At 56.7% G+C, this 27,731-nt stretch overlaps 1 protein-coding gene and 1 non-coding gene across 2 annotated transcripts; both read left to right on the forward strand.

The window, feature by feature from the left end:
• Positions 1 to 288: 288 nt before the first annotated feature.
• Positions 289 to 27,724, forward strand: KIF7 (kinesin family member 7). Its single transcript, XM_042941018.1, has 20 exons — positions 289 to 369; positions 1,949 to 2,300; positions 3,732 to 3,932; positions 4,318 to 4,711; positions 4,937 to 5,489; positions 6,009 to 6,122; positions 6,635 to 6,862; positions 7,623 to 7,771; positions 8,116 to 8,231; positions 8,412 to 8,564; positions 10,248 to 10,450; positions 21,913 to 22,110; positions 22,410 to 22,535; positions 22,711 to 22,887; positions 23,686 to 23,901; positions 24,596 to 24,802; positions 25,533 to 25,731; positions 25,836 to 25,982; positions 26,121 to 27,185; positions 27,641 to 27,724. The coding sequence occupies exons 2-19, from the start codon at positions 1,973 to 1,975 to the stop codon at positions 26,462 to 26,464; spliced, it is 4,053 nt and encodes a 1,350-aa protein (XP_042796952.1). The 5' UTR covers positions 289 to 369; positions 1,949 to 1,972; the 3' UTR covers positions 26,465 to 27,185; positions 27,641 to 27,724.
• Positions 9,009 to 9,093, forward strand: TRNAR-UCG. Its single transcript has one exon. It is a non-coding gene; the product is annotated as a tRNA-Arg (tRNA).
• Positions 27,725 to 27,731: the final 7 nt, after the last annotated feature.

Below are 27,731 nucleotides of genomic sequence, written 5' to 3' on the forward strand. Positions count from 1 at the left end.
CGGGCTTCTCCCGCTCGGAGAATCAGGCCCGCCTTGGTGGTCGCCGCGACCCCAGAATTCGGCAAGTCTGCGCTGGAATCAGAGCGCGGCTCCGGCAACCCGATTGGCCGCCCCACACCCCTGCCGCGCCCTCGGACAAGGCCCCGCCCAATCCCCGCCCCTCCAGCCCTGACCCCGCCCTGTCTGCGGACCGACTCCACGGCGCCGCCCGGCTCGCGCCTCCGCCCCCGAGTTCCCAGGCGGGCGGAGCTGCGGGCGAGGGGCGGGATGTTTTGGGGGGCGGGGGTCCCGATGACGGCATCGGAGCGCGCCGCGCGGAGGCTCGGAGTCTGACTGCACCCCTGGGGGTCTGTGCTCCCACCCGAGCAGGTGGGTTTGGGCCCGGGAGGGGTGGAGGTCGAGGAGGGGGGCGGGGGAGGCGCGCGCTCGCCCCCTCCCTGCGCAGGCCTGGGCCGGGTGGCAGCGGGAGCCGGCACTTGGGGAGCACTGGACCGAGCACGAGGAGCCCCGATCCTTGCATATCAGCCTCCTGGAGGCCCCTCCTTGAGCGGGCGGAAGCGCCCCCTTCCCTAAATCGGGGGCCTGAGGCCAGCATCCCGGGCCTGGCCGGCAGGGGCGAGCGCCGACGCTGGGAGAGTCGGGCCCGCATGTGTAATCACTTTCCCAAACTCCGAGAGATCCTGTCGCGTGCCCGCCTCCTCTCGCGCCAGACCGCACCCGTGCAGTTGTCCCGGAGCCTTGGGTGCGCGGAGTTCTGTGTCCCGAGCGCTGGAAGAGCTCAGGGTGCGGGGCGAGCCGAGGCGCCCACTGTATTGCGCGATAGTTACCGCTGTGTCCCCAGGGCCGGGCACCCAGCAAGGGACTGGAGGATTGAGTGAGGGAAGGGACGAACCGTTACGTGTGCTCAGAGAAGTTCAGTAGTGACAAACCAAGTGCCGCGGGCCGGGTGGGTAGGAGGCGGTGTGGACCGTGATGAGAAGAGAACGGGGACGGGGAGAGTTTTTTGGATGCAGTTTCATCATCACTGTTGGGCAGCTACTAAGCGTCCGACCTTGTGCTGGGCGGTGGAGATCCAGCAGGAAGGGAGACGCAGGGTCCCTGCCTCCCAGCTCCCTCTGCCACAGAGTGGCCAGTGGCGGGTGGGAGCGTCACCGGGCGTCGTGTGTGCGCCGCGGTGCGGACACGGAGCAGAGGCGCTTCCCTGGCTCCCTGAGGGAGAGGGGGCCAGTCCAAGACCAGAGAAATGAGGAGCCTTGGGCAACACGGGGTGGGGTGCAGGAGGGGAGCAGACAAGGTAGGCAGGGCTGTTAAAGTTTGGATGGCGGTGGGGAGCCTCTCTTGGGAGAGTGTCAGCAGGAGGGTAACATGATTGCATTTGCAATTTTGTAAGATGCTCCTGGTTGCTGCGTTGGAGACAGAACAGTGAGGAAGCTGGTCACGGCCATCCTGTGGAGATGTCAGTGGCGGGGAGCGGGGCTTTGGCAATAAGATGGGGAGAAGCGGGTGCACTTGAGAGATATCTAGGAGATGGAATTGGCAGGTGTGGTGGTAGGAGTTTGGTCTCGAAGGATCTGGCTTTTTTGAAGAAGGCGGGGCAGGGGGGTGTGAGGGGACAAGGGCGGAGGTGATGGAGACCCTGGTGGGTATCAGGGAAAGGGGCTCCCTGATGTGGTGGTGGTGGAGCGTGCGTGTTCTAGGAGATGGGGTCACCGGGGAGGGGTGCGGCTGGAACACGGAAGCCCTTGGGAGTCAAGTGGAGGAGTTGGGGGCCTTCTTTTGCCAGTGACGGGAACCACGCAGCGTTACCGTGTAGGACCGCGTGTGGCCCTCGCAGTATTCGGACACCAGGCCCCCTCCCTTCCATGTCTCCAAGGTCCGGGAGCCCCGGGATCTGGCTCCGGGTCACCTGCAGGTGCTGACGGCCAGGGGCCTCTTCCTCTCTCTACAGGACCGGGAGCTGCCCTCCCCCAGCATGGGGCTGGAGGCCCAGAGGCTGCCGGGGGCCGAGGACGCCCCAGTGAGGGTGGCCTTGAGGGTCCGGCCGCTGCTGCCCAAGGAGCTGCTGCACGGGCACCAGAGCTGCCTGAGGGTGGAGCCGGGGCACAGCCGCGTCACCCTTGGTCGAGACCGCCACTTTGGCTTCCACGTGGTGCTGGATGAGGACACGGGGCAGGAGGCCGTGTACCAGGCCTGCGTGCAGCCCCTCCTCGAGGCTTTCTTTGAGGGCTTCAACGCCACGGTCTTTGCCTACGGTCAGACGGGCTCCGGGAAGACGTACACCATGGGGGAGGCCAGTGTGGGTGAGTGACCCGGCGGGAGGCCCCGCGTCCTTGTGGAGTCTCCCCAACCTCTGCCCCTGCGTTCCTGCTGCCATACCCCCGTCCAAGGCGAGCCGGGTTCCCAATCTGACCTGCGGCCCCGGGTGGGAGCGGCCGTGTCGGGAGGCGGACCAGGACGGGAAGGAAGAGTCCTTGACGTGGGGAGCCTTTTGCACCTCCACAGAGATGGGGTCACACTGTGTGGCTCCGGGGACCTCAGGGGGAGGAAGGGCGGGGCAGGTCGGCCGGTCTCTGGAGGTCGTCAGGATGGCTGACACGGCTCAGGGACCCGTGTTCTAGTCAGAGTAGTGGGAGGGGGGGTTGTTCTGGAAGAGCCGAGTTTGGCTGCTGCCCGGCAAGGGGGCCGGCAGTTCAGTGAGGCCCTGGAGCGTTCGTTTGGGAGGGATGCTTTGGGCCAGTGGAAGGAACTGCCCCACGTTAAGTAGCACAAACGTTCTCTCTCTTAGGTTACAAACGCATACAGGTGTGCCGTAGAAAATTAGGAAAATACAAACACGAGCATTTGGTACTTTCCAGAAATCACTCACCCTGATACCATTCCGATTTCTCTGAGAAAATCATTTTACCTTTTAAAAACTGGATTATATTGTACCTGTGCTTTTATAGCCTGCTTTTTTCTTACAACATATCATACACATGTCTCTAGATCATTAAATATTCAAGCTAATTTAAAAAAAAATTAATGTTTATTTTTGAGAGCGAGCGACAGAGTGTGAGCTGGGGAGGGGCAGAGAGGGAGGGAGACATAGAATACAGAGCAGGCTCCAGGCTCCGAGCTGGCAGCACAGAGCCCGACGTGGGGCTCGAACCCACAAGAGATCATGACCTGAGCTGAAGTCGGACACTCAACCGACTGAGCCACGCAGGCGCCCCTCCAAGCTGATTTTTTAATGGTGGCTTGGCATTCCATTGTGTATCTAAGTTAACTTATTTAACCAGGTCCCTATTGGATCGTAGGATGGACTCTTAGGATGTTTGCATTCTTTTGAAGTTACGAAGAGTGCTGTTCTGAACACCCTCTTATTACTTCCTTGGGATAAATTTAGCAGGTCCTTTAGCTAACTGAGCGTAGACTATAGTAATGAGCTCCCTGACCCGGGGAGTAATCAAGCCAAGGGTATCTGATGATCTAGCAGAGATGTGGTGGAGGGGATGCTTATTACTTCATGAAAGGGGTTGGCCGAACCTTGAGAGGTTGCTGCCAACTCTGAAGTTCCATAATTCCGCCTGACCTTCCTGGAGGGTGGTCTGGCTCAGGCTACCCAGCCGTCCTGGCCTCCGCTGCGACGCTCACGCTGGAGCCCTGCCCTCCAGCTGCTGGCTGGGGCCCTGGGGCCTCGAGCCATGTCCGCTGAAGGCATGGTGGCAGGAGGCTCTGCCGTGTCTCCCCAGCCTCCCTTCACGAGGACGAGCAGGGCATCATCCCACGGGCCATGGCTGAAGCCTTCAAGCTGATCGATGAAAATGACCTGCTTGACTGTCTGGTGCACGTGTCCTACCTGGAAGTGTATAAGGAGGAGTTCCGAGATCTGCTGGAGGTGGGCACCGCCAGCCGTGACATCCAGCTGCGGGAAGATGACCGCGGAAATGTTGGTGAGGAGCTCCTGGGGCCTCCACTGGCCGGGAGTGGGACGTGTGGCTTGATGCGGCTTCACCTGCCGAGGGGTGGCTCCCCTGTCTGGGAGGGCTACCTCCTAACTGGGAAACCCGAGCCCTGGAAGGTTTTGCCTTCCTTTCTCCCGTCTCCCCTGAGTTCGGTATATACTTCTGTACCCAGAGTGCAAGGTGGGCACGGGCAAGCGGGAGCCCCTGGGGCCGGAGCCAGGATGGGCAGGACCCGCCCCGCCCCTGCCTGTCAGGCATGGGGAAGGGGCATCTGAGTCGGGAAGAGCTGGAAAGGGCTAGCCCTGCTCTGCCTGCCCTCCTGGCCAGTCCCGGGCTGCCCCCGCGCTGGGCTCACAGCCTCGCGTGTCCTCAGTGCTGTGTGGCGTCAAGGAGGTGGACGTGGAGGGCCTGGACGAGGTGCTGAGCCTCCTGGAGATGGGCAACGCGGCGCGGCACACGGGCGCCACACACCTCAACCGCCTGTCCAGCCGCTCACACACCGTCTTCACGGTGACCCTGGAGCAGCGGGGGCGCGCCCCCAGCCGCCTGCCGCGACCCCCCGCGGGCCAGCTGCTGGTCTCCAAGTTCCACTTCGTGGACCTGGCGGGCTCGGAGCGGGTGCTCAAGACGGGCAGCACGGGCGAGCGGCTCAAGGAGAGCATCCAGATCAACAGCAGCCTCCTGGCGCTGGGCAACGTCATCAGCGCCCTGGGCGACCCCCAGCGCCGCGGCAGCCACATCCCCTACCGGGACTCCAAGATCACCCGGTGAGGGCCCTGCGGCCTGCGGCCCCACGGGAGCAGGGGCCCCTCTCCGGCCGCTGGGGGTCAGGGGGCGGCGGGAGGCGAGGCGAGGAGGGGGTGGGGCCCCTCTGGCTTCCCGGCCGCGCCGCCCACCGCTCCGAGGCCCCCCGGGCGACGAATCAGGGTCCCGGGGCCGGGCGCGTCCTGGCGCTCCGGCGCCCCTGACGCGCCCCCACCCGGCGTCCTCAGGATCCTCAAAGACTCGCTAGGCGGGAACGCCAAGACGGTGATGATCGCCTGCGTCAGCCCCTCCTCCTCCGACTTCGACGAGACCCTCAACACCCTCAACTACGCCAGCCGCGCCCAGAACATCCGCAACCGCGCCACGGTCAACTGGCGGCCCGAGGCCGAGCGCGCGCCCGAGGAGGCGGCGGCCGGCGCGCGCGGCCCCCCGCGCCACCGCTCGGAGACGCGCATCATCCACCGCGGACGGCGCGCCCCCGGCCCCGCCGCCGCCCCCGCCGCCCCCGCCGCCGCCGCGGCCGCCGCCCGCCTGGGCGCCGAGTGCGCGCGCTACCGGGCCCGCACCGACGCCGCCTACAGCCTCCTGCGCGAGCTGCAGGCGGAGCCGGGGCTGCCCGGCGCCGCCGCCCGCAAGGTGCGCGACTGGCTGTGCGCCGTCGAGGGGGAGCGCAGCGCCCTGAGCTCCGCCTCCGGGCCCGACAGCGGCATCGAGAGCGCCTCCGCCGAGGAGCAGGCCACGCAGGGGCCCGGCGGCGGGCCGAAGGTGGCCAAGGGCCAGGTGTGGCCCCGGGGAGGGAGGGAGCGGGGAAGGGAGCCGTCTTCATACGGCCAGCGGCGCCCCTGCCCCTTGTCCGTCAGCGCAGCGCATTCCGGATTCAGAGGCGATTCTGATGACCTTGACCACGTCCTTTACCCTCCCGAGTCTCAGGGTCTCTGTCTGTGAAACAGGGATAACGTGGGTACCTACCTCCTAGGCTTGTTGTAAGGGCCGAAGGTGCACCAAGTGCCCAGCGCAGCACGCTAGTGGAGCCTCAGTGGGTTCCCAATAATAGTGATGCCGCTGTTATTGTTAATAAAAGTATGATTCATAATCCAAGAGATGGCCCAAATAGCTTGCAGAGGGGACCACAGGCTGGGTGGGCTCTGGGGCCCCACTGCAGGCAGGGCTTGCAGCAGAGTAGCAAGCTGGACTAGGGGAACCCCTGGCAGGGCAGAGAGAGGGCCGGGTGTCCCAGAGACAGGCAGGCTTGTCCGCCGGCTCCCGCCCCTGAAGCCTCTCTCCTTGCCCCTATCATAGGAAGATGGGGCACTGCAGTTGCTCGCCCTGCAGAGCCAGGTGGCCCGGCTGGAGGAGGAGAACCGAGACTTTCTGGCGGCCCTGGAGGACGCCATGGAGCAGTACAAACTGCAGGTGGGGGCAGGCTTCCTCAAGGTGAAATCGAGCTGAGCTTCCGGGGAGAAGGGGGAGTCAGCCAGGGCGGGCTTCTGGCAGGGTGGGAAGAGATGGAGGGGGCACAACTGAGCGACAGCGTGGAGGTGAGGAAGAGAATGGTGCGGGTGGTTGTGCCTGACGGCCATGACCCTGGATGAGAGGTGGGACTGGAGGGGCAGTCGGACGGGTCCCCCCGTCGTCCCAAGGCAACTGGGTCAGCATTGCTCCCGGCGCCCTCTGGCGGCAGTGACTGGCATGAACGTGGAGGACTGGCCTGGAGCTAGCTGGGTGGGGTGAGAGCTTGACCCTGACCAACTGGTGTGCGTGTGTGTGTTTGGGCAACAAGTGGTCAGAGGTATCTGGCCCTCCTCAGTTTTAGCCGAGAGAGGGTGGGGTGGCCCCTTTCTTCAGTTTCCCGCACTTCTGCCTGCCAGCATCCCGGCACCCTCCCCGTCCGCACCCCCCATCAGCACCCGGAACGTGTCTTCCAGAGCGACCGGCTTCGGGAGCAGCAGCAGGAAATGGCGGAGCTTCGGCTGCGGCTAGAGCTGGTGCGGCCTGGCTGGGGGGCCCCAGGGCTCCTACAGGGCCTGTCTGCCGGCTCCTTTGCGCCCCGGCCTCACACAGCCCCCCTCGGCGGTGCCCACGGCCACATGCTGGGCATGGTGCCCCCCGTCTGCCTTCCTGGAGATGAAGTTGGCCCTGAGAACTGGGGAGAGGTGAGGAGGTGGCGAGGCCGGGTGTCTCGCGTTGGACAGGCTCGGGCAGGGGAAGGGCGGTGCTGCCGAATGTATCCAGCCTTTCCCGGGACCAGCTGTGAGATACCCCTTTCCAGTGCTCCTAGAGAAAGGGCCAAAATTTGGGGGACTCTGTAGGGCCGCTCGGAAGGGTCTGGTACCACTGGGCATCCCTGGGCTGGCTGGAGATTTTTGAAGTGAGGAGGTTACAGAGGGAGTTGGGCTTCAGGCGCTGGATGGAAAGCTTGCACACCTCCAGAGACGGGGGGCTTATCACCTCTGAGGCCACCCCTTCTGTCTTTGCAAGTATACTTTTCCATGAGCCCTAATCTCCCTGAGCCCGGCCTTCTAGTCACTTGGGACCTTCTGGACAAAGGCTGTCCTGCATCTTCCTGAAAGTTCTGGGTCATCTCAGCTGTAAAAGCCCAAGGCATTGCGGGGAGGGAGGGTGTGAGTTTGACCGGAGTCTGGTATACATCCACCACTCTGGCAGGGCGCTGCTGGTGAGCTGTATACAAAGATAGGGCAAACTGTCACCCGTGGAGTCCCAGGTGCTATGGGCGCCACAGGGGAGGAGGCGCTGGCAGGTTGGGAGGAAGCTCCTACTCTCGCTTGGGATTGGCAGGGCTGTGAGGAGGGCGGGCAGGGCCGGACATAGGCACGAGCAAAGACTGATGATGGAAAATGGCTGATGGACGGTGCCCTGGGTGCTTTCTATCCTGAAACCCTGGCACTCCCCTAGCAGGTGACAAATGGCAGAGAGGCTGGGGCCCAGCTGCTGGCAGAGGCAGACAGCCAGGGGAGCGGCTCTTCAGCTGCCTCGGAGGAGGAGGAGCAGGAGGAGGGGCAGGAGGAGGGGCAGCCGCCCCTGCGGCCCCCACACCTGCGCAGGTGAGTGGGACCAGCTGCCCACCTGACCCAAAGCACCTCGGGACCCAGGCTGGGCTGGAGGAGGACCCCACTGTGGTCTCAGGGAGCCCTCACCTATGTTGCCCCGTCCGGTGGGGAGAGCAGATGGGGACTGTGGGCTTGGAACCGGTGGGGTGAGTACGCCACAGGGTGGGCCCCGGGCCTCCTGGTTCTCGGCCTTCACGGCGGCCTTCGGTGCCCCCAACAGCCCAGCCCCCTGGCCTCGGTTCTGCCAGGCCGACGCCCCGAGGCTCCATTGACCCTGAGAGGACAGAAGACCACAGTGGCCTCTCTTCCTTCCTCTGAGTCCTGCTTCTGTCTTCCAGGAACGGGATCAACAAGTGGAGCCAGAGGGTGGGGGCCCGCCCAGGAAGTCCATGTGCCGGGAAGGGCCCAGAGCTTCCCCCCGAAGAACCGGGTGCAGCCATCCCGGGGCCCAGAGGTGAGCTGGGCCTGGTGCAGAGAGGGCTCTGACCCTCCCCTCCGTGATCCTGGACTGGCTGTCCCAGACGGGCCACACGCCATGCCTCGCCGCCCCTGCCCGGGGCGTGCCTCCCCCCCCCCCCCCCCACCTGCCCCACTGATCGTTGGGGTGGTGGCCTTGACGGCGGGCTTGTTACAGTAGCCGGTGGGAGCAAGGCCCTGGCGCGGCCCCGCCGGACCCCAGCTGCCACGGCCTCTGAGCGGCGGCTGGCCCAAGCCCAACAGAAGATCCGGGAGCTGGCCATCAACATCCGCATGAAGGAGGAGCTCATTGGCGAGCTGGTCCGCACAGGTGAGGCAGTGGGCCTTCGGGCGGGCCTCCCGCCCGAGGGTGGTTAGGAGCGGGGACCAGGTGGCTTAGTGTGGTAGCCGACTCAGCCTCTTGGGGCTGTGTGACCTTGAGCAAGTAGAATAGCCCCTCTGTGGCTCTGTTTCCTTCTCTCTAAAGTGGGGCTAGTAATTGTACCTGCTTTTTGGGCCGTTGAAGGGACTTCATTCAGCTGAAGCGCTAAGACCGGTTCTCAGAAAGCAATACCTATTCGTGGTAGCGGTAGTTGTATTTGTCAGTTGCCTGCCGTGTTAGGCACCTTGCTGGGCACAGGATCCCCTACTCTTAGGGTGCAAACAATGGCCCCAAATCATGCTACGTCCGCGACTGGTGACACATGTAAAGAAGCAGCTGAGCCTTTTTATTTGAAGGGTCGTGTATTTATTACAAAATGCATTATGAAGGGACGCCTGGGTGGCTCAGTCGGTTGAGCGTCTGACTTCGGCTCAGGTCACGATCTCACGGTTCGTGGGTTCGAGCCCCACGTCGGGCTCTGTGCGGACAGCTCGGAGCCTGGAGCCTGCTTCGGATTCTGTGTCTGTCTGTCTGTCTGTCTCTCAAAAATAAATAAACGTTTACAAAATGCATCATGAAGAATTTCAAACACAAGAGGAGGAAGGCTGGCACAGCAGGGCCCCGTGCGCCCGTCACCCAGATTTAGCGTCACGAGGTTCTCCCATACATCCCTTTCCTTTGTCTCTTTTGTCTTCGCTGAGGTGTTTTGAAGCAAATCCCAGGCATCTTGTCATCTCACCCCCACACCGTTCAGTTTGCCTCTTTTTGGACACGTTAACCGACGTGCCACGAGCACGTCTAACGAAGCTCCACGTCCCCCCCACGCCCAGAGCACAAGCCTGTTCCCTCAGGTCTTTGGCAGAGTCCGTGGACAGCTGATTTGCTGGCACCCGGCTCCACACATGTCCCACACCGTGCTCGTGAGGTCTCTAAAGCGTCCCTTCTCCTGTCTCCTCACAGTCCTGGAGACTGTCCCAAACCCCTCGTGTTCAGGACTTGCCCATTGGCTTCCTTGTGGTGGTATTTAACTCGTCCCTCCGCTCGCCAGATTTCCCGCCAATGAAAGTCAGTTCTGGAGGCTTAATTACATGCAGGCCCAACCGTGTGTATTTGTTAGTAGGTGGCAGGTGAAAATAAAGCCAATTTAGGGGTGGCCTGGGAGGCTCAGTCGATGAAGCTTCCGACTCTTGACTTCGGCTCAGATCGCGATCTCACGTCTCGTGAGTTTGAGTCCCGAGTCAGGCTCTGTGCTGGCAGCGCGGAGCCGGCTTGGGATTCTCTGTCTCCCCCTCTCTCTGCCCCTTCCCTGCGTACATGCACGTGCATTCTCTCTTTCTCTCTCTCTCTCTCTCTCTCTCACAAAAACAAACATTTAAAAAAATAAAGCCAGTTTAACCCCTAATTTCTATGGGTCATTGCTATGGATGAGGCTAATTTTAATTGAAAAAGTAAGCGGCTTAAAGGAAAATACAGTAAATAACTCACGGTACCAGTGGTACAGAGGCTTGGCAAAACCCCCACAGGTGACCATGGCTGACAGAGGTCTGGAACCCCTCCCAGGGGAGCCGAGCGATGGTCCCCTTGGGGGAGAGGCGCTGCCTGTGCTGATGAGGCCCCCGCTCTTTCTTCCAGGCAAGGCGGCCCAGGCCCTGAACCGGCAGCACAGCCGGCACATCCGGGAGCTGGAGCAGGAGGCGGAGCAGGTGCGGGCGGAGCTGAGCGAAAGCCAGAGGCAGCTGCGGGAGCTGGAGGGCAGGGAGCCCCAGGACGCCGGCGAGCGGTCCCGGCTCCAGGAGTTCCGCAAGAGGGTCGCTGTCGCCCAGAGCCAGGTGCAGGTCAGTACGGGGATCCCGGGGCAGTGGCTGGGGGCCCGGGATCAAGCCAGGCGGGCCCCGAGGCCAGGTTCACCGGCACCCGTGGGCGCTCAGGCCCTCGTGGCCCAGCCCCTGGCTGCCTTGGGGAACGACCTCCGACTCCCAGGGTGAGGCCGGTGTTACACAGAAGTCAGCAGCGCTGAGCGGGGTGTCTCAGCTGTAAACACAGCAGAGGCAGGGAGGCCAGTGCTGCCTGCAGCCCAGTGAGGGGGGAAGGGTGGGCATCGAAAGCAAGCTACCCCTTCCTCATGCAGCCCCCCTCCCCTCCCCCCCAGCTCCCCGGCCACTTCTCTCTCCGTCCCGTCTTCTCTGTCTACCCCTCGGGCCGTCAGTCTGTCTGACTCGAACATCTGTCTATCACGCTGTTGGTTGGTAACCCCCCCCCCCTCCGGAGCTTCCTGGGTGTAACCTGAAATGGGTGCCTGCGTGCAGAGGGCAGGGAGAGACCAAAGAAAGAGGCAGCCACCCCAAGTAGAAAGGTTTCCTAAGCAAGGGAGCTTGCATACCAGTCTTGTCTTGGCGGCAGCAAGGGGAGTGGATCCCCGCACCCGCGCACCACATCTTAAAAGTTTGTGAGGCTCCCTGAACGGCGTTCAGTCGTGTGTACACGCAGCGTTCTCAGCGCCACATCACTCTCTCAAGGTCGTGTCCTTAGAGCCGCCTCGGGGAGTGGGAAAGGCGAGCAGAGCCCACGTTCCAAGGACAGGGGGGGGAGTGAGGAGCCTCTGATCACCTGGGTCCACCCAGCTCATGGGTCAACTAGATTCAACAAGGATCACACGTTAGCCGAACACACAACGTTGTGTTTGGATAATGGCACAGGGGCCTCCTCGTAGGACAGTAATGTCCAAGGCCATTCTATTTTGGAGGATAGCTGTTCTCATCAGAGACCTTTCAGTGTTGAGGACAGGCTTCTTTGGCTGTCATTTAAGCTTGCTAGATGAATTTAGTAAGGGCTTCTCTGTGTGCTATACTGTCCTCCAGCCCAGTGGAGGGAACCAAGATGGCGGCCAAACGATCGTACTGTTGGAAAACAGCGTCCGCCTGGCCTTGAGGAGAGGGAAGTTCGCAGCTTTAGGATATTGACCTGGTCGTGCGTACCGTACGTGTTGGCTGGGGGAGGCAGCTCTGCCAGGCGTGAAGAGATGGACTGGGGGATGTGCCCAACCAGGACTCCCACCTTCTTCCCTCTCCCAGTGGCACATTTACCATTCCGCGTCTAGTGCGTTTCACCAGGTCGGGCTTGTAGCAGGACAACAGGATCCCAGTGGAGACCGAGGAGTCCCCTCGAAGTAACTCACCCATCCAGATGGGACACCCTAGGCAAGTTCTGGTAGACCATCCCTTTCCCAGGCGTGGTGGGGCTTGGTGTTCTCAGCAGCACAGCACGTGGCTCCATGGTGAGAGTTGAGACAGTGGCTGTTTCCCATGACTTCCATACCTCGACGGGATTGGGTGCCTTGGCAAGAGGCCCCAGTCTGGCATATGGAGCACGGGCCCTACTGGTTGATCACTCACATGTATGAAAGCCTGGGGGAGTACTTTAGTCCACCCAGCCAGAGTGGTTTTATCTGTTACTACTGTAGTCTGCTGGGTTGTTTTGTTTTGTTTTTTTTTTTGAAGTATAGTTGACGTGTTACATTAGTTTCAGGTGCACAACACAGTGATGCACCAAGTGTGTACCTATGCTGTGCTCACGGCAAGTGTAGCTACCATCGGTCACCACACAACGTTGTTACAATCCCATTGACTTTATCCCCTATGCTGTGTCTTGCCCCATGAGTTATTCATTCCATAACTGGAAGCCTGTACCTCCCACTCGCCTTCACCCGGGCCGCCTCCCCCTCCCCTCTGGCCACCGTGAGTTTGTCCTCTGTATTTATGGGTCTGTTTGTGCTACTTGTTCTCTGGATTCCACATATAAGCAAAATCATACAGTATTTGCGTTTCTCATATTTCACTTAGCATGAAACCCTCCAGGTCCATCCATGTTGTTGCAGATGGCGAGATCTCATCCCTTTTTTATGCCTGAGTAATATTCCATTGTACATATACACCACATCTTTATCCCTTCATCTATCGGTGGACACTTGGGTTGCTTCCATATCTTGGCTATTGTAAATTACGCTGTAGTAAACATAAGGTGCTTATATCCTTTCAAACTAGTGTTTTCATTTTCTTTGGGTAAATGCCTAGTAGTGTGATTACTGGATCATATGGTAATTCTGTTTTTAATTTTTTGAGGAACCTCCATACTGTTTTCCACAGTGGCTGCACCAATTAGCATTCCCACCATCAGTGCATGAGGGTTCCTCCCCCCGCCCCATCCTCACCAACACTTATTTCTTGTCTTTTTACATCAAGCCATTCTGACAGGTGTGAGGTGATACCTCATTGTGGTTTTGATTTGTATTTCCCTGATGATCAGTCATGTTGAGCGTCTTTTCGTGTGTCTGTTGACCGTCTGCCTGTTTTCTTTGGAGAAATGTTTGTTCATGTCTTCTGCCTATTTTTGATGGGAGTATTTTTTTGTGTTGAGTTGGGTAAGTTCTTCATGTATTTTGGATGCTAACTCTTGATTGTAAATGTCATTTGCAAATATCTCCTCCCATTCCATAGGTTGCCTTTTAGTTTTGTTTACTGTTTGTTTTGCACAAGCTTTTTATTTTTATGAAATCCCAATAGTTTATTTTTGCTTGTTTTCCTTGCCTCAGGGGATCTATCTAGAAAGAAGTTGATGTCAGAGATGTTACTGCCTGTGTGCTCTTCTAGGACTTTTATGGTTTCAGGTCTCACATTTAGGTCCTTAATCCATTTTGAGTTTATTTTTGTGGATGGTGTAAGAAAGTGGTCCAGGTTCATTCTTTTGCATGTGACGGTCCAGTTTTCCCAGCACCATTTGTGGAAGAAACTATTTTCCCCATTGTATATTCTTGCCTCCTTTGTTAAACATTGACCACATAAGTGTGGATTTATTTCGGAGCTCTCTATTCTGTTTTATTGATCTATGTGTCTATTTTTGTGCCAGTACCATACTGTTTTGATCACTACAGCTTTGTAATGTAACATGAAATCTGGAGTTGTGATACCCACAGCTTTGTTTTTCATTTTCAAGATTGCTTTGGCTATTTGGGGTCTTTCATGGTTCCATACAAATTTTAGGATTGTTTGTTCTAGCTCTGAGAAAAATTCAGTTGGCATTTTGGTAGGGATTATATTAAATCTGTAGGTTGCTTTAGGTAGTATAGACATTTTAATAATATTTGTTCTTCCAATCAATGAGCGTGGAATGTCTTTGCATTGGTTTGTGTTATCTTCAGTTTCTTTCGTCAGTGATTTATAGTTTTCAGAGTATAGGTCTTTCTCCTCTTTGAATAAGTTTATTCCTACATATTTTATTATTATTTGGTGCAGTTGTAAATGAAAGGGTTTTCTTAATTTCTCTTTCTGCTGCTTCATCATTAGTGTATAGAAATGCAACAGATTTTTGTATAATTTTGTATCCTGTGATCTTACTGAATTAATTTATCAGTTCTAGTAGTGTTTTGGTGGAATTTTTAGGGTTTTCTATATATAGTATCATGTCATCTGCATATAGGAGTTTTACTTTTTCCTTACCAACTTGGGTGCCTTTTATTTCTGGTCTGCTCGCAGTGGCTAGGACTTCTAGTACTATGTGGAATAAAAGTGATGAGAGTGGACATACTTTCCTTATTACTGACCACAGGGGAAAAGCTCTCAGTTTTTCATCATTAAGCATGATGTTAGCTGTGGGTTTTTCATATATGGCCTTTATTATGATGAGGTATGTTCTCTCTAAACCTACTTTGTAGAGGATTTTTATCATAAATAGATGTTGTACTTTGTCCAATGCTTTTTCTGCATCTATTGAAACGATCGTATGGTTGTTTTCTCTTATTGATGTAATGTGTCACATTGATTTGTGACTGTTGAACCACCCCTTGCACCTCAGGAGTAAATCCTACCTCATCATGGTGAATAATTTTTTACATACATTGTTGGGTTTGGTTTGCTAGTACTTTGTTGAGGATTTTTTTGTCTATGTTCATCAGAGATATTGGCATGTAGTTCTCTTTTTTTGGTCATGTCTTTGACTCGTTTTGGTATCAGGGTAATGCTGGCCTCAGAACGGATTTGGAGGCTTTCCTTCCTCTATTTTTTGGAATAGTTTGAGAACAATAGGTATCACTCGTCTTTAAATGTTTGGTAGAATTCTCCTGTGAAGCCATCTGATCCCGGACTTTTGTTTGCTGGGAGTTTTGTTTTTTTTTTTTTTTTTTTTTTTTTTTAATTACCAATTCAATTCCATTGCTGGTAATCAGTCTGTTCAAATTTTATTTCTTGGTGATTAGTTTTGGTAGGTTATGTGTCTAGAAATTTATCCGTTTCTTCTGGGTTGTTCAATTTGCTGGTGTATCATGTTTCTTAATATTCTCTTTACCATCCTTTGTATAATTTCTGTGGTGTCACTTATTATTTTTCTTCTTTCATTTCTGATTTTGAGTCCCTCCCCTGCTTTCTTTTTGATAGGTTTGGCTAAAGGTTTATCAATTTTGTCGATTTTTTTCGAGGAACCAGCTCCTGGTTTCATTGATCTGTTCTATTTTTTTTAGTCTCTATTTTATTTCTGCTCTAATCTTTATTATTTCCTTCCTTCTGCTGGTTTTGGATTTTGTCTGTTCTCTTTCTTGCTCCTTTAGGTATAAGGTTAGATTGTTGATGTGAGATTTTTTTCTTTTTGAGGTAGGCTTGTGTTGCCATAAACTTCCCTCTTAGAACAGTTTTTGTGGCATCCCAAAGGTTTTGGACCATTGTGTTTTCATTTTCATTTGTCTCCATGTATGTTGATTGTGTTTTCATTTTCATTTGTCTCCATATAGGTTGTTGATTTCTTGGTTGGCTCACTCATTGTTTAGTAGCATATTTAACCTCCATGTATTTGTGTTCTTTCCGGATTTTTTCTTGTGGTTGATTTTTAGTTATGGTCAGAAAAGATGCATGGTAGGACTTTGATCTTTGGAATTTGTTGAGACTGGTTCTGTGGCCTAATGTGTGATCTGTTCTGGAGAATGTTCCATGTGCACTTGAAAAGAATGTGTATTCTGCTGTTTTAGGATGAAATGTTTTGAATATATCTGTTAAGTCCATCTGGTCCAGTGTGTCATTCAAAGCCACTGTTTCCTTGTTGATTTTCTGTTCGGATGATCTGTCCATGAATGTAAGTGGGGTGTTAAAGTCCCCTATTATTATTGTATTACTATTAATTAATTACTTTTTGTTATCAACTGCTTTATGTGTTGGGTGCTTCCATGTTGGGTGCATAAATATTTACGATTGTTCTGTCTTGTTGGATTGTTCCCTTAATGACTACGTAATGTCCTTCCTTGTTCTTGTTACAATCTTTGTTTTAAAGTCTATATTGTCTGATAGAATACATTACTACCCCAGCTTTCTTATCACATCCATCCCCTCACTTTTTTTTTTTAAGTTTATTTATTTTGAGAGAGAGAGCGAGAGTGAGCATGATCAGGGGAGGGGCAGAGAGGGAGAGAGAGAGAATCCCAAGCAGGCTTTGCGATGACAGAGTGGATCCCAATGTGAGGCTCAAACCCATGAACCATGAGACCATGACCTGAACCGAAACTAAGGGTTGGACACTCAAGTGACTGAGCCACCCAGGCATCCCACCATCCCCTCACTTTCAATATGCAGGTGTCTTTAGGTCTGAAATAAGTCTCTTTTAGGCAGTATATAGTGGGTCTTGTTTCTTTAATACATGTCACACTGTGTCTTTTTTTTTTTTTTTAATGTTTTCTTATTTTTGAGAGAGAGGAAGGGAGAGCGCGGCAGAGAGAGAGAGAGAGAGGGGAACAAAGGATCCGAAGCAGGCTCTGCACTGACAGCAGAGAGCCTGATGCGGGGCTTGAACTCATGAACCATGAGATTATGACCTCAGCTGAAGTCGAGTACTTAACCAACTGAACCATCCAGGTGCCCCAATACTGTGTCTTTTGATTGGAGCATTTAGTCCATTTACATTCAAAGTAATTTTTGATAGGTATGTATTTATTGCCATTTTATTGTTGTTTTTTATAGTTCCTCTCAGTTTCTTTATTCTTTTGCTCTTTTCTTCCCAGTTTGTTGGCTTTCTTTAATGATATACTTGAATTCGTTCCTCTTTATTTTTTGCATATCTATTCCTGGTATTTGATTTGTGGTTACCGTTAGGTTTATATCTAACCTCTTCTACAAATAGCAGTCTATATTAAGTTGACGGTCGGTTAAGTTTGAGCCCATTCTTTACTCTTCTCCCCACCACATTTTAGGATTTATGATGTCATACTTTACAACCTTTTACTTTGTGAGTCCCCTGACTAATTTTTACAGATATACTTATTTTTACTTCTTTCATGCTTCCTACTTTTCTTACTCTTACTTATGATCTTTTCTTTCCACTGAAAGAGTCCCATTTAACATTTCTTGCAGAGCTGGTTTAGTGGTTGTGAACTCCTTTAGCTTTTGTTTGGGAAATTCTTTCTCTCTCCTCCTATCCTGAATGGTGGTGTTACGGGGTAGATTATTCTTGGCTGCAGACTTTTCCTTTCAGTGCTGTGAATGCCATTCCCTTCTGGCCTGCAAAGTTTTTGCTGAAAAATCAGCTGATGGTCTCATGGGGTTTCTCTTGTATGTGACTGTTTTCTCTTGATGCTTTTAAAATCCTCCATCACTACTTTTTGCCATTTTAATTACTCAGTGTCTTGGTGTGGGCCTCCTTGAGTTGATTTTATGGGGCGATTTCTGTACCTCTAGATCTGGATATCTGTTTCCTTCCCCAGCTTCAGGAAGTTTTCAGGTATCAGGTCTTGAAATAAATTTTCTGCCCTTTTCTCTCTTTTCTTTCTGGGATCCTTATAATGCCAATGTTGCCACACTTGATGGAGTCGCCGAGTTCCCTAAATCTGTTTTCATTTTGCATAATTTTTTTCTCTCACCTGCTCAGCTTGATTACTTTCCATTACTCTGTCCTCATCCATTCTTCTGCTTCTTCTAGTCTGCTATTTATTCCCCCTAGTGTCTTTTTAGTTTCATTTATTGTGTTCTTCATTTCTGGTTGGTTCTCTTTTTATGTTTTCTGTCTCTTTGTTCAGGGTCTCACTGATGTCCTCCACTCTTTTCTCAAGTCCAGTGAGTATCTTTATGACTGTTACTTTAAATCCTCTATCAGGCATATTACTTATTTCTGTTTTGTTTCGGCCTCTTGCTGTGATTTTGTCCTGTCCTTCCATCTGGGACACATCCCTCTGTCTCCTCATTTTGTCTAACTCTGGGTCGGGTTTTGTGTGTTAGGAAAGCCAGCTACATCCTCTGCTCTTGAAAGTGTGGCCTCATGAGGAAGAGGTCCTGTAGTGCAGTGTCCCCCGTTCACCAGAACCTGGTGCTTCACAAATATCTCACGTGTGCATCGTGTGCACCTGACTGTTGTGGCCGCTTTTGCCATCTGTCCAGTGGTCTGCAGGGGCTCTCTTTGTCTGCCGTGGGCAGAGTTTGGTCCCTGTGCCGTTAGTGGGCCAGTCTGGGGCCATGCCGGGCTTGAGTCAGATCAGGGATTTGCCAGAGCCGTGGAAGCACCGAACTGCAGGGCCCTTTCCCTGTGTTTTCCCGAGAAGCTTTTGTGGATGCGCACGGCCTCCAGCAAGACCATCTGTCTGCCCCCAGCCCACTGCTGGCGCCGCAGTCAGACTAGTGTGGTTGTCTTCCCATCTCTCTGGGGCAGGAGTCACTTTGGAGTAGTGCCGGCCTCTGTGGGGGCTGCTTCCACACTGCCAGGCTGTGGCCTGGGTTGGATGGGCTCTGGCCCAGAGCATATGAGCGGACGGGTCTGCGACGTGCACAGGGGCAGGGCGTCCAGTTTTAGCGAGGTTTGTGAGCTGTCCTCTTGTGAGAGGGGACCTCCTGCTACTATGTCCAGGACCCGCCACGGGGGCGGAGGAGGTGGATCTGTAAAGTGCGGGGTGCGTGGTGTCTGCAAGGTTTGCGCCCGCCTTCTGGGGGAGGAGTCCTGTCTTGCTGGGACTGAGGCAGGTCTGGCTGCAGGGGCAGATCTGCTGCGCCGTGGGATGAGGCTCAGTGTAAGTTAGGCAGTGAGTGTTGGTGTCGCGCTGGCCCCCACGAGGGGCTGTGTGTTGATGCTGGGGGGGGGGGGGCGGGCAGAGCCTGGAAATGGCACCTGCCAGGTCCTCTGTTCCTGGAGGAGTCCCTCAGTGATGTCTGTCCCTCCAGATTAGTAAATGACTGTCCCTCCATACGCCCTGGGCATTTTTCAAACTCCTGCTTCTGTCTGTATCTCCATGCCTGTGTGTTGTGCTGTCTCTTTAAGGGTGGGACTCCACTTCCTGTGGCCCTTGGGTTCTCCCAGACCTGAGCCCGCTGAGTTTTAAAATTCTAATTTTTATTTATTTATTTATTTTGAGAGAGAGAGTGTGCGTGAAGCAGGGAGGGGCAGAGGGGAAAGAGAGGGAATCTTAAGCAGGCTCCATGCTTAGTACAGAGCCTTACATAGGACTCGGTCTCATGACTGAGATCACGACCTGAGCCGAAATCAGGAGTTGGATGCTTAACTGACTGAGCCACCCCGGCACTCCTAAAGTTCCATGCTTTAAGTCCCACTACTTTTAAGAACTCTCAAAATTTGGCCCCTCTGGTTTTCAGAGCCAAATGTTAGGGTGATTGATCTTCCCCGGGCAGGCTCCCTGGTGTGAGGGTCTGTTTTTGTCCCTTCTCTGCTTCCTTGGTGTCCCCCTTTCCCATGGACGGTCCTGTGGTCCATCTAGCTCCCACCGTGTCTCCGCCCTTCCCACCCTCTTCCACGGGTGTCTTCTCTTCATTTAGTTTGGTTTGTTCTGCCTGTCTTCTGGTTGTTTTCTGGGTTGTTTGCTCCCATGTGTTTTCTAGTTGCATCCATGAGATGAGGTGAGCTTAGCGGCCTCCTACAACTCTCTTGGCTTTCATTTCAGTGCTCCAGCCATGAACCAGCCCGCTCACATGGCTGGAGCTTTTATTGATATTCGTGATCTTTCAGAGGCTGTGGACTGGATTTTGGACAAGGGAACTCCTCCAGCAGTCTGCATTTTATCGTGTTTTATTTTAATTTTTTAAATGTTTATTTTTGAGAGAGCGTGCGCAAGCAGGGAGGGGCAGAGAGGGAGGCAGAGAAACTAAAGCAGGCTGCGTGCAGTCAGTGCAAAGCCTGACACAGGGCTCAAACTCCCGAACCGTGAGATCATCAGCTGAGTTGAAGTCCGATGCTCAACCGACTGAGCCACCCAGGTGCCCCAGCAGTCTGTATTTTAAAAGGTCCCCGCCCCACTTTGCCTTTTTCAGTCTCTGTGGGCAATGCTTTGGTCATGTCCTGGGGTGTTTATATTTCAAAGACTAAGATTTACTAAGAATTGCTAAGACTTACAAATTCAAGGGACAAAGCATGCAAGTTTTCTTCAAGGAGTTTGGGGTAATTGCTATTTAAATTTGTCCTTTGTGGGGCGCTGGGTGGCTCAGTTGGTTGAGTGTCTGACTCTTGATCTCGATTCAGGTCATGATCTCCCGGTTCATGGATTGCGCCCTGCGTCGGGCTCTGCGCTGACAGCGTGGAGCCTGCCTGGGATTCTCTGTCTTCCTCTCTTTCCGCCCCTCCCCAGCTCACACGCTCATGCTCTCTCAAAATAAATAAACTTAAAAAAAATAAAAAGTAAAGGAAATTTTTCCTTTGTGTCAGGGTCAGAAGACATGGGGCATCTTGTCTGTTTCCTCCTCAGTTACCTCCTCATCCTCCTCACCTTCTCAGAGACTCCAGCTCTTAGCATCTGAATCAGGCTTTGTCACAAGCACCCGGATGTCAATCAGAGGCATCTTGTGCCCTCGTAGCTTTATAAGGTCTTTACCCCACACCCCTTACCCCGCACTCCAGCCCAGTGGGCAGCAGAATAGCCTTACCTCTTCCTTCTTTGCCCCGGCGTGCCGTGCAGCTTCCCAAACCAGCCCCTAAATCAGCATTTTAAGGATGCCCCCATGCTCATGCGGCCATCCGTGAGCGTCTGGCATAGGGGCCACCTCTCCCCACCCAGGTCTCTGGCCGACTCCGGGTTTCGCCTGCTGCCATTTTCCGTGGCAATCTGCTCGCGAGCTTCCCGGATGTCACTTTAAACCGGTCCCCGCATGCAGAGGGCGGGGGAAGCTATGAAAGAGGCAGCCACTCCCCGTGGGGAAGTCGCAGGTTTAATCAGCAAAGGGAACTTATTTACAAGGCTCGTCTTGGGTGGCAGCAGGATGAGTGGATCCCCGGGCCCACCTGCTGTATCTTAGAAGTTCATGAAAAGGTCTACGCGGGTTCAGTCGTGTACACGCAGCGTTCTCAGCGCCTCGTCACCCTCTCGAGGCCGTGTCCTTGGAGCTGCCTCTGGGAGCAGGAAAGCCAAGTGTGGCCCACATTCCAAGGACAGGGAAGGGGGTGAGGAGCCTCTGATCGCCCGGGTCCAGCTCATGGGTCAATGGGAGACCACATCCTTTTGCTGACCTTCCCCAACACGTTTTATCAGTTGATGTGACTAACTGTCCGTTTATCCATCTATCCGTTCGTCTTTCTATGGCCTTTTATTGATCCATGTATTATCTGTTTTGTCGTTAAGATCGATTTCTTTATTAGAGAAAGTGTGAGTGGGGCAGGGTCAGAGAGAGAGGGAGAGAGAATCCCAAGCAGGCTCCGGGCTGTCAGCGCAGAGCCCAGCGCCAGGGTTCCATCTCACGAACTGTTGAGATCATGACCTGAACTGAAGTCGGACGCTTAACTGACTGAGCCACCCAGGCGCCCCCACCCTGTTTTTCACCCTTGTATGATCCCATCCATCTGTCCACCCACCCTTCCATCCACCAAACTTTATAGCTGTCTGTCCATCCGTCTTCCCCCCCTCCCTTCCCGCCTCCCTTCCTCAGCTCAGCTGTCTAAGAGACAGTTCGGTAGAATGGTCAAGGGCACGGGCTCTGGAGCCTGACTGCTTGGGTTTGAATCCCAGCCCTGCCACTTAGTAGCCTTGTGCCCTTGGTCAAGTTTCCTGAGCTCTCTGTGCCTCAGTTTCCTCATCTGCAAAGTAGGGATAATGATAATCCTATTTTTTCCATAGGATTGTTAGGATCATTTGATACCCACAGAGCACGTGATGTGTGCCTCGTACAGAGAAAATGTCCTGGTAGCCACCATCTTTTGCCGTCATTAGTCCATTACCCACTGGCCTGTTTGCCCTTCCGTCCGTCCCTCTCTCCGTCCATCGTCCTGCGGTCCTGCCCGCCCTGGTTGAGTGTCGGGGGTGGTGCCATCTCGTGGTGGCCCAGCCGAGGCTGTGTCGGTCCAGGTGCTGAAGGAAAAGAAGCAGGCGACCGAGCGGCTGGCGTCGCTGTCGGCCCAGAGCGAGAAGCGGCTGCAGGAGCTCGAGAGGCACGTGCAGCTCATGCGGCAGCAGCAGGGGCAGCTGCAGAGGCGGCTTCGCGAGGAGACGGAGCAGAAGCGGCGCCTGGAGACCGAGATGAACAAGCGGCAGCACCGTGTCAAGGTCGGGTCGGGTCGGGGGCGCCCGGGGTCGCCGGGACTCGCGGCCGCGGGACCTCCCGAGCTGGCGGCTCGGCCTCCCTGAGTTTGTCCTCGCCCCTGACAATGAGGAGAGCCGGAGGGCACGCGAGGCGGGCGGGACTCAGGAGGTGAGCCGTGCCCGCGGCCGGCGGCCCGCAGGAGCCCAGTCCCAGGGAGACGTGGGTGGCGAGGCCATCTCCGGAGGGGCTCTGGGGAGACGCGGCCCCCCCCCCCGTCCCCCTGGGACCCTGCCCCTGAGCTGCTCGCCGGGCGCATCCCCAGGAGCTGGAGCGGCGGCACGAGCAGCAGCAAAAGATCCTGAAGATCAAGACGGAAGAGATCGCGGCGTTCCAGAGGAAGCGGCGCAGCGGCAGCAACGGCTCTGTGGTCAGCCTGGAGCAGCAGCAGGTGGGCCGGGCCAGGCCGGCGTCCCCGGAGCCCCCGTCGGCTGCCTCGGTCCCCCTGGGGCGCAGCGGAGGTGGGGGATGGGAGGGGGGGGGCGCACCCTTCTCCCCCACTGACCCCGGGCGGGGGCCCGTGGGGCCAGGGGTGAGAGCTGAGTTCCCTCCCCCACCCCCGTCAGAAGATCGAGGAGCAGAAGAAGTGGCTGGACCAGGAGATGGAAAAGGTCCTGCAGCAGCGGCGGGCACTGGAGGAGTTGGGGGAGGAGCTCCACAAGCGGGAGGCCATCCTGGCCAAGAAGGAGGCCCTGATGCAGGAGAAGACGGGGCTGGAGAGCAAGCGCCTGCGGTCCAGTCAGGTGAGGCCCCGCCAGCGGGGTTTGTGCCGGGTGAGGTCCTGCCGGGTGAGAGGCCATCGGGTGGCCCCCTCCCGTGGAGGTCCCTCCCGGTGACAACCCTGCCAGGGGAGGCTCTTCCGGGTGATGTCCCTGCCGGGCAAGTTCCAGCCACGTGAGGCTCCGTCCCCTTCGTTTCGCCCTCTGCACTTGCTGGGGGCCGTGCAGGAAACAAGGAACAGCAGGTGTGGAAAGGGGGATGACCAAGGAGACGCAGGCCTCACAGGCGCTGGAGGCCGACAGACCTGGGCAGACGGCGGCCTCCCCGCTGAGCAGTACTCTGTCCCCCCTGCGCCACTGCTTCCTCTTGAGTAAGGAGCTTCTGAGCCAGTGCCCTCTTCGGCCGGTGGAATCACAGTGGTGCCAGGACGGTGGAAAAGGGGGGGATGTCAGACCCAGAGCAGGTGATCGGACTCTGCCCACGGGGGTCCAGAGTGCTCTGAAGTCCAGCAGGGTTCAGGGCGCTGCTGGATTGTCCGGTGCTGCCCCCTTTCTGCCAGGAGTGCCTTTTCCCATGCTTGCTGGGATCCTTCGGGGCCGTCTCTGGGGGTCCCTCCTCCGAGGCTCTGGTCCCACCGGCCCCACTGGCCGAGCCGCCGCAGAGTCGAGAGCCGGGCCCTCCCGCCGGGCGGTACTCCCGGATTGTAGGGCTCTTGAGGGAAAGGCCCGCAGCCTCCGTAGCATCCCGTGGCTGGGCCGCTTCTGTGACCTCTGCGAGGGTGGGGCCGCCCCCTCCCTGACCCCCAGTGGCGCCGCCCCCAGGCCCTCAGCGAGGACATCGTGCGAGTGTCCAGCCGGCTGGAGCACCTGGAGAAGGAGCTGTCGGAGAAGAGCGGGCAGCTGCGGCAGGGCAGCGCCCAGAGCCAGCAGCGGCTCCGCGGGGAGATCGACGCCCTGCGCCAGGAGAAGGACTCGCTGCTGAAGCAGCGCCTGGACATCGACGGCAAGCTGAGGAGGGGCAGCCTGCTGTCGCCCGAGGTGAGCCCCGCGGCCCGGACCTCCGCAGCCTGCCCAGCCTCGGCCGGGCCCAGGGCCGGGCCCTGCTGCTCCCCGACACGCTTTCCCTGCGAGTGAGACCCAGGGCGTGGGGTGGCCGCAGCGGGCGTGCTGGCCTGGCCCTTCCTCCCGCTGCGGCCCCCGCAGCAGGGACGCACGGACTTGGCCCTCGCGGTTCCTGCCCGGCTGGACCCTGGGGGCGCTCTGTGTCCTGAGCCGTGTCAGCCCGCGCGTCCGCGCCTCGGCTCCCCGTGTGGGAATGAGCGGTGGCAGCACGTCCCTGCGCCTCGTGGCCAGTCCCTGAGCAGCAGAGAGAGCCTTCTTGCAATAAACTCACCCCGGTGGCCCCTCTGGTGCCCGTAGCAGACCCGCCGTATCTTCTGTTTGGCGTAGAGCGCTCTGTGCTTCTGTAGATCACGCGACAGGCGATACACCAGAGAGCAGCCCGTCAGCAGAGCCTGGCCTCCCCCGGGGTCGGGGCTGTGACGGAAGCTTCCTGTCCCTGCCATACCAGTCAGGGACACTTTGGATGTGCTGTGAGCTCAGGATGAGGCGACAGAGCGTCTCCCCCGTGGCTGGGTGCTGGTGCCGTCTGCCCAGGGCCGTCATCCGGGGAGTGGGTGTGCGTGGTGTGGGCACCCGGGCCTCCCCTTCCACGCCCGCCCGTGTCCCACAGGAGGAGCGGACGCTGTTCCAGCTGGACGAGGCCATCGAGGCCCTGGATGCTGCCATCGAATACAAGAATGAGGCCATCACGTGCCGCCAGCGGGTGCTGCGGGCGTCGGCCTCCTTGCTGTCCCAGTGTGAGATGAACCTCATGGCCAAGCTCAGCTACCTCTCGTCCTCGGAGACCAGAGCCCTGCTCTGCAAGTATTTTGACAAGGTGGGTCACCGGCTCCCGGGCCCTCCGCCACCTCCGTCTGGTACTTGTGTGGGGGAGGGGTCTGCTGGCAGCTCCCGACGGGGGTCTGTTTCCTCCCAGATGCGGGGACAGAATCAGGGCCTGCTCCAGTCTCTAGGGCTGCCTCAGACTCTCCTCCTTAAACCCTAACTTTCTTAGTGAAACGAAGACCCGGTCTCCTCTCCCCCCACTTTCCGGCCTCCTGGCCCCTTCAGTGCACCCAGATCGGTGGTTCTCAGCAGGGATGGTTTTCCCCCAGGGGACATCTAGCTGAGTCTGGAGATGCTTCCGGTCCTCACAGCCATGAGGGTAGAGACCAGGGATGCTGCTAACCCTACAGCAGGCAGGACAGGTCCCCACAACCACAGACTCCCTGCCTGAAATGTCAGTAGGGCGGAGCTTGAGAAGCTGGGCCTCAGCAAGGCTCCGCCCGCTGGCTTAGGAGTCTGGGACTCGGAAGGAGCTTGAGGCAGGGGTAGGAAGTAAGCTTCCTCTTGACAGCTGACTCTTGTCATTTGGAAATCCCTGCCTAGAACACTGTTGAGAAGGTGTGGGAGGCCAGGTCTTGTCTCAGCGGGACACCCTGGTGATTCCTTAGTGACGTCCGCCCGTGGGGGGCGGTAGCTACAAGTTTGCCGAGTACCTGAATAGCTGCCGCTCCGGTCGGGAATGATCCGCGCTGGGGGCTGAGCCCGGCTGGGTCTTGGGACAGGTCGTGACGCTCCGAGAGGAGCAGCACCAGCAGCAGATCGCCTTCTCCGAGCTGGAGATGCAGCTGGAGGAGCAGCAGAGGCTGGTCTACTGGCTGGAGGTGGCCCTGGAGCGCCAGCGCCTGGAGATGGACCGCCAGCTGACCCTGCAGCAGAAGGAGCACGAGCAGAACATGCAGCTTCTCCTCCAGCAGAGCCGAGGTGAGGCGCCCCCGCCCGCGGCCCCTCCCCGCCTTCCTCCTCGGCCCCTCCCCGTCTTCCTCCTCCGCCCCTCCCGGCCTTCCTCCGTGTCCCCTCCCGTCTAGATCACCTCGGCGAGGGGCTAGCGGACAGCAGGAGGCAGTATGAGACCAGGATCCAAGCGCTGGAGAAGGAGCTGGGCCGCCACCTGTGGATGAACCAGGAACTGAAACAGAAGCTCAGTAGCCTGAGTGCGGCGGGCCAGAGCAGGGGTGAGGCTCACCTGACCCGGTTTGGGCCGGCCTCCGGGAAGGCTTGGGAACCCCTCTAACCTCCGCTCTTCCGTGGGCATCTCCCACAGGGGAGCTGAGGCCTCCGTTTCTGACGAGCGTCGTTGGTCTCGGTGACAGGTGGGGAGAAGAGGGCCCTGTGCCTGGAGAGCAGACCGGCTCCCGGAAACGAAGAGGAGCTGCGCCCCGTGCCCGAGCTTCTCTGGCAGCAGTCCCTCCCTGAGGGGGGCCCCCGCGCCCGGGACGAGGTGCGGGACTTGGTCCGGGCCCCGCTGCCGCTGACGTGGAAGCGCTCCAGCCTGTGCGGTGAGGAGCAGGGCGGCGCCGAGGAGCCCCTAGGGGGGCGGGCGCCCCCCGTGGGTGAGGCGGGCCTGCCCTGGAACACCGGGCCCCTGCCCAAGCCCCGGCGGGACCCGCGCCGGGCCAGCTCGGGCATGATCGACGTCCGGAGAAACCCGCTGTAGGCTGTGCGCAGAGCCCGCCTCGCAGGGAGGCTGAGCCCGCTCCCGGGCACGGTCAACCCCCTTCGCTTCGTGAAAGACGGCCTTTAGCTCTCCCTCCAAATCCGGGTCCTGATCTTGACACAGCGGGGATCAGCGAACCTGGGCCACCGGCCCCAGTGGATCGGACTCCTTTTTTTTCATCTGTAAATTCCTGCCCCTCATTTCTTTGAGCTCCGGTACCGGATTGCCATCTTTTGGCTTGAGAGTTCCCAAAAGGCAATTCTGGTCCCAGACCTGCGTGCGGGTGCCCACAGTGCTGGGGTTCAGCCGGTGCTGGACACACAACAGTGAGTGGCAACCGGGTTGTGTTTTAAATGGTCTTATGTATATGGTGGGAAGTGGGAAGCTTGGCATAGTTTTAGACTTTTGTAAAACCATTTTATAATAAATGAGACTCTGAAGGGAAGAATGGGAGTTTTTACTTGTTTTGATTTACAAGACACGAGTCAGATTTGAGAACATGACAGGTGTGAAGGCTTTTTAGAGCCCCTGAGGCCCAATTCAGAACTGTGGACCGGGACCCCCACCAGGAGTCCCCAGAAGCTGCTCCTTGGGACACGCCGGGCCTCTGTGCGACTCTGGTGCATCTCCCCACTCACGGTGAGGACCGTTGGGCACTGGCTGAGTTTCAGAGCAGACCTGGGGATGTGGCTGTTCCAGGAACCACCAGAGCTCGGCCCTGGTGAGTAAGCAGAAATGCACTGAGTAGCAAGAGAGGACTTTATTATTATACGGGGAAGGCAAGAAATTTCTTCTGTCTGCCACCGCCTTCGGTTTTGTGTGTGGTGCTTTAGTTCGTGAGCCCTGCCGGGGTCTCCGGGTCCCAGCCTAACAGCAGCTTCATAAAGAACCCACGAAGGGGCTGGGGGTGGGGGGCGGGGGCGGTTGACTGACTTGCCTTGGTCTCTCGGAGGGCAGGGCTGGAATGAGCGCCTGGTCTTACAGTTCCTGCCTGCTTCCTGACTCCCAGCCCCAGCGACACCACCTCCCCAAGGAGGGGTAGGGCTGGATTCCCGGAGAGGGAGTAAAGAATTTGACAGCTGACCACAAAGAGGCATGGGGACCGGGCTGACTGCAGCTTCCTCTTTTGAACTCCCTTGGCTCCACTGAGCCCTGGCGATTCCTGTTTCTGTGCAGCAAGCCCAGGGTTACGTGGGACAGAGAGCAGCCTGGAACTTCCAACCGGGAGAAGACCACTCAGAACACGTCTTCTGTGCTGGGGACACGG

This window comes from Panthera leo, chromosome B3 (assembly GCF_018350215.1).
Source record: "Panthera leo isolate Ple1 chromosome B3, P.leo_Ple1_pat1.1, whole genome shotgun sequence".
Taxonomy (NCBI): Eukaryota; Metazoa; Chordata; class Mammalia; order Carnivora; family Felidae; genus Panthera; species Panthera leo.

What these genes read in the sequence shown, in the direction of transcription:
- KIF7 (XM_042941018.1), top strand. Translation starts at nt 1,973, where the DNA reads ATGGGGCTGGAGGCCCAGAGGCTGCCGGGGGCCGAGGACGCCCCAGTG. An exon ending in CGGGACTCCAAGATCACCCG is followed by an intron (nt 4,712 to 4,936) that starts GTGAGGGCCCTG and finishes CGGCGTCCTCAG; the next exon opens with GATCCTCAAAGACTCGCTAG. An exon ending in GCAGCCTGCTGTCGCCCGAG is followed by an intron (nt 23,902 to 24,595) that starts GTGAGCCCCGCG and finishes CGTGTCCCACAG; the next exon opens with GAGGAGCGGACGCTGTTCCA.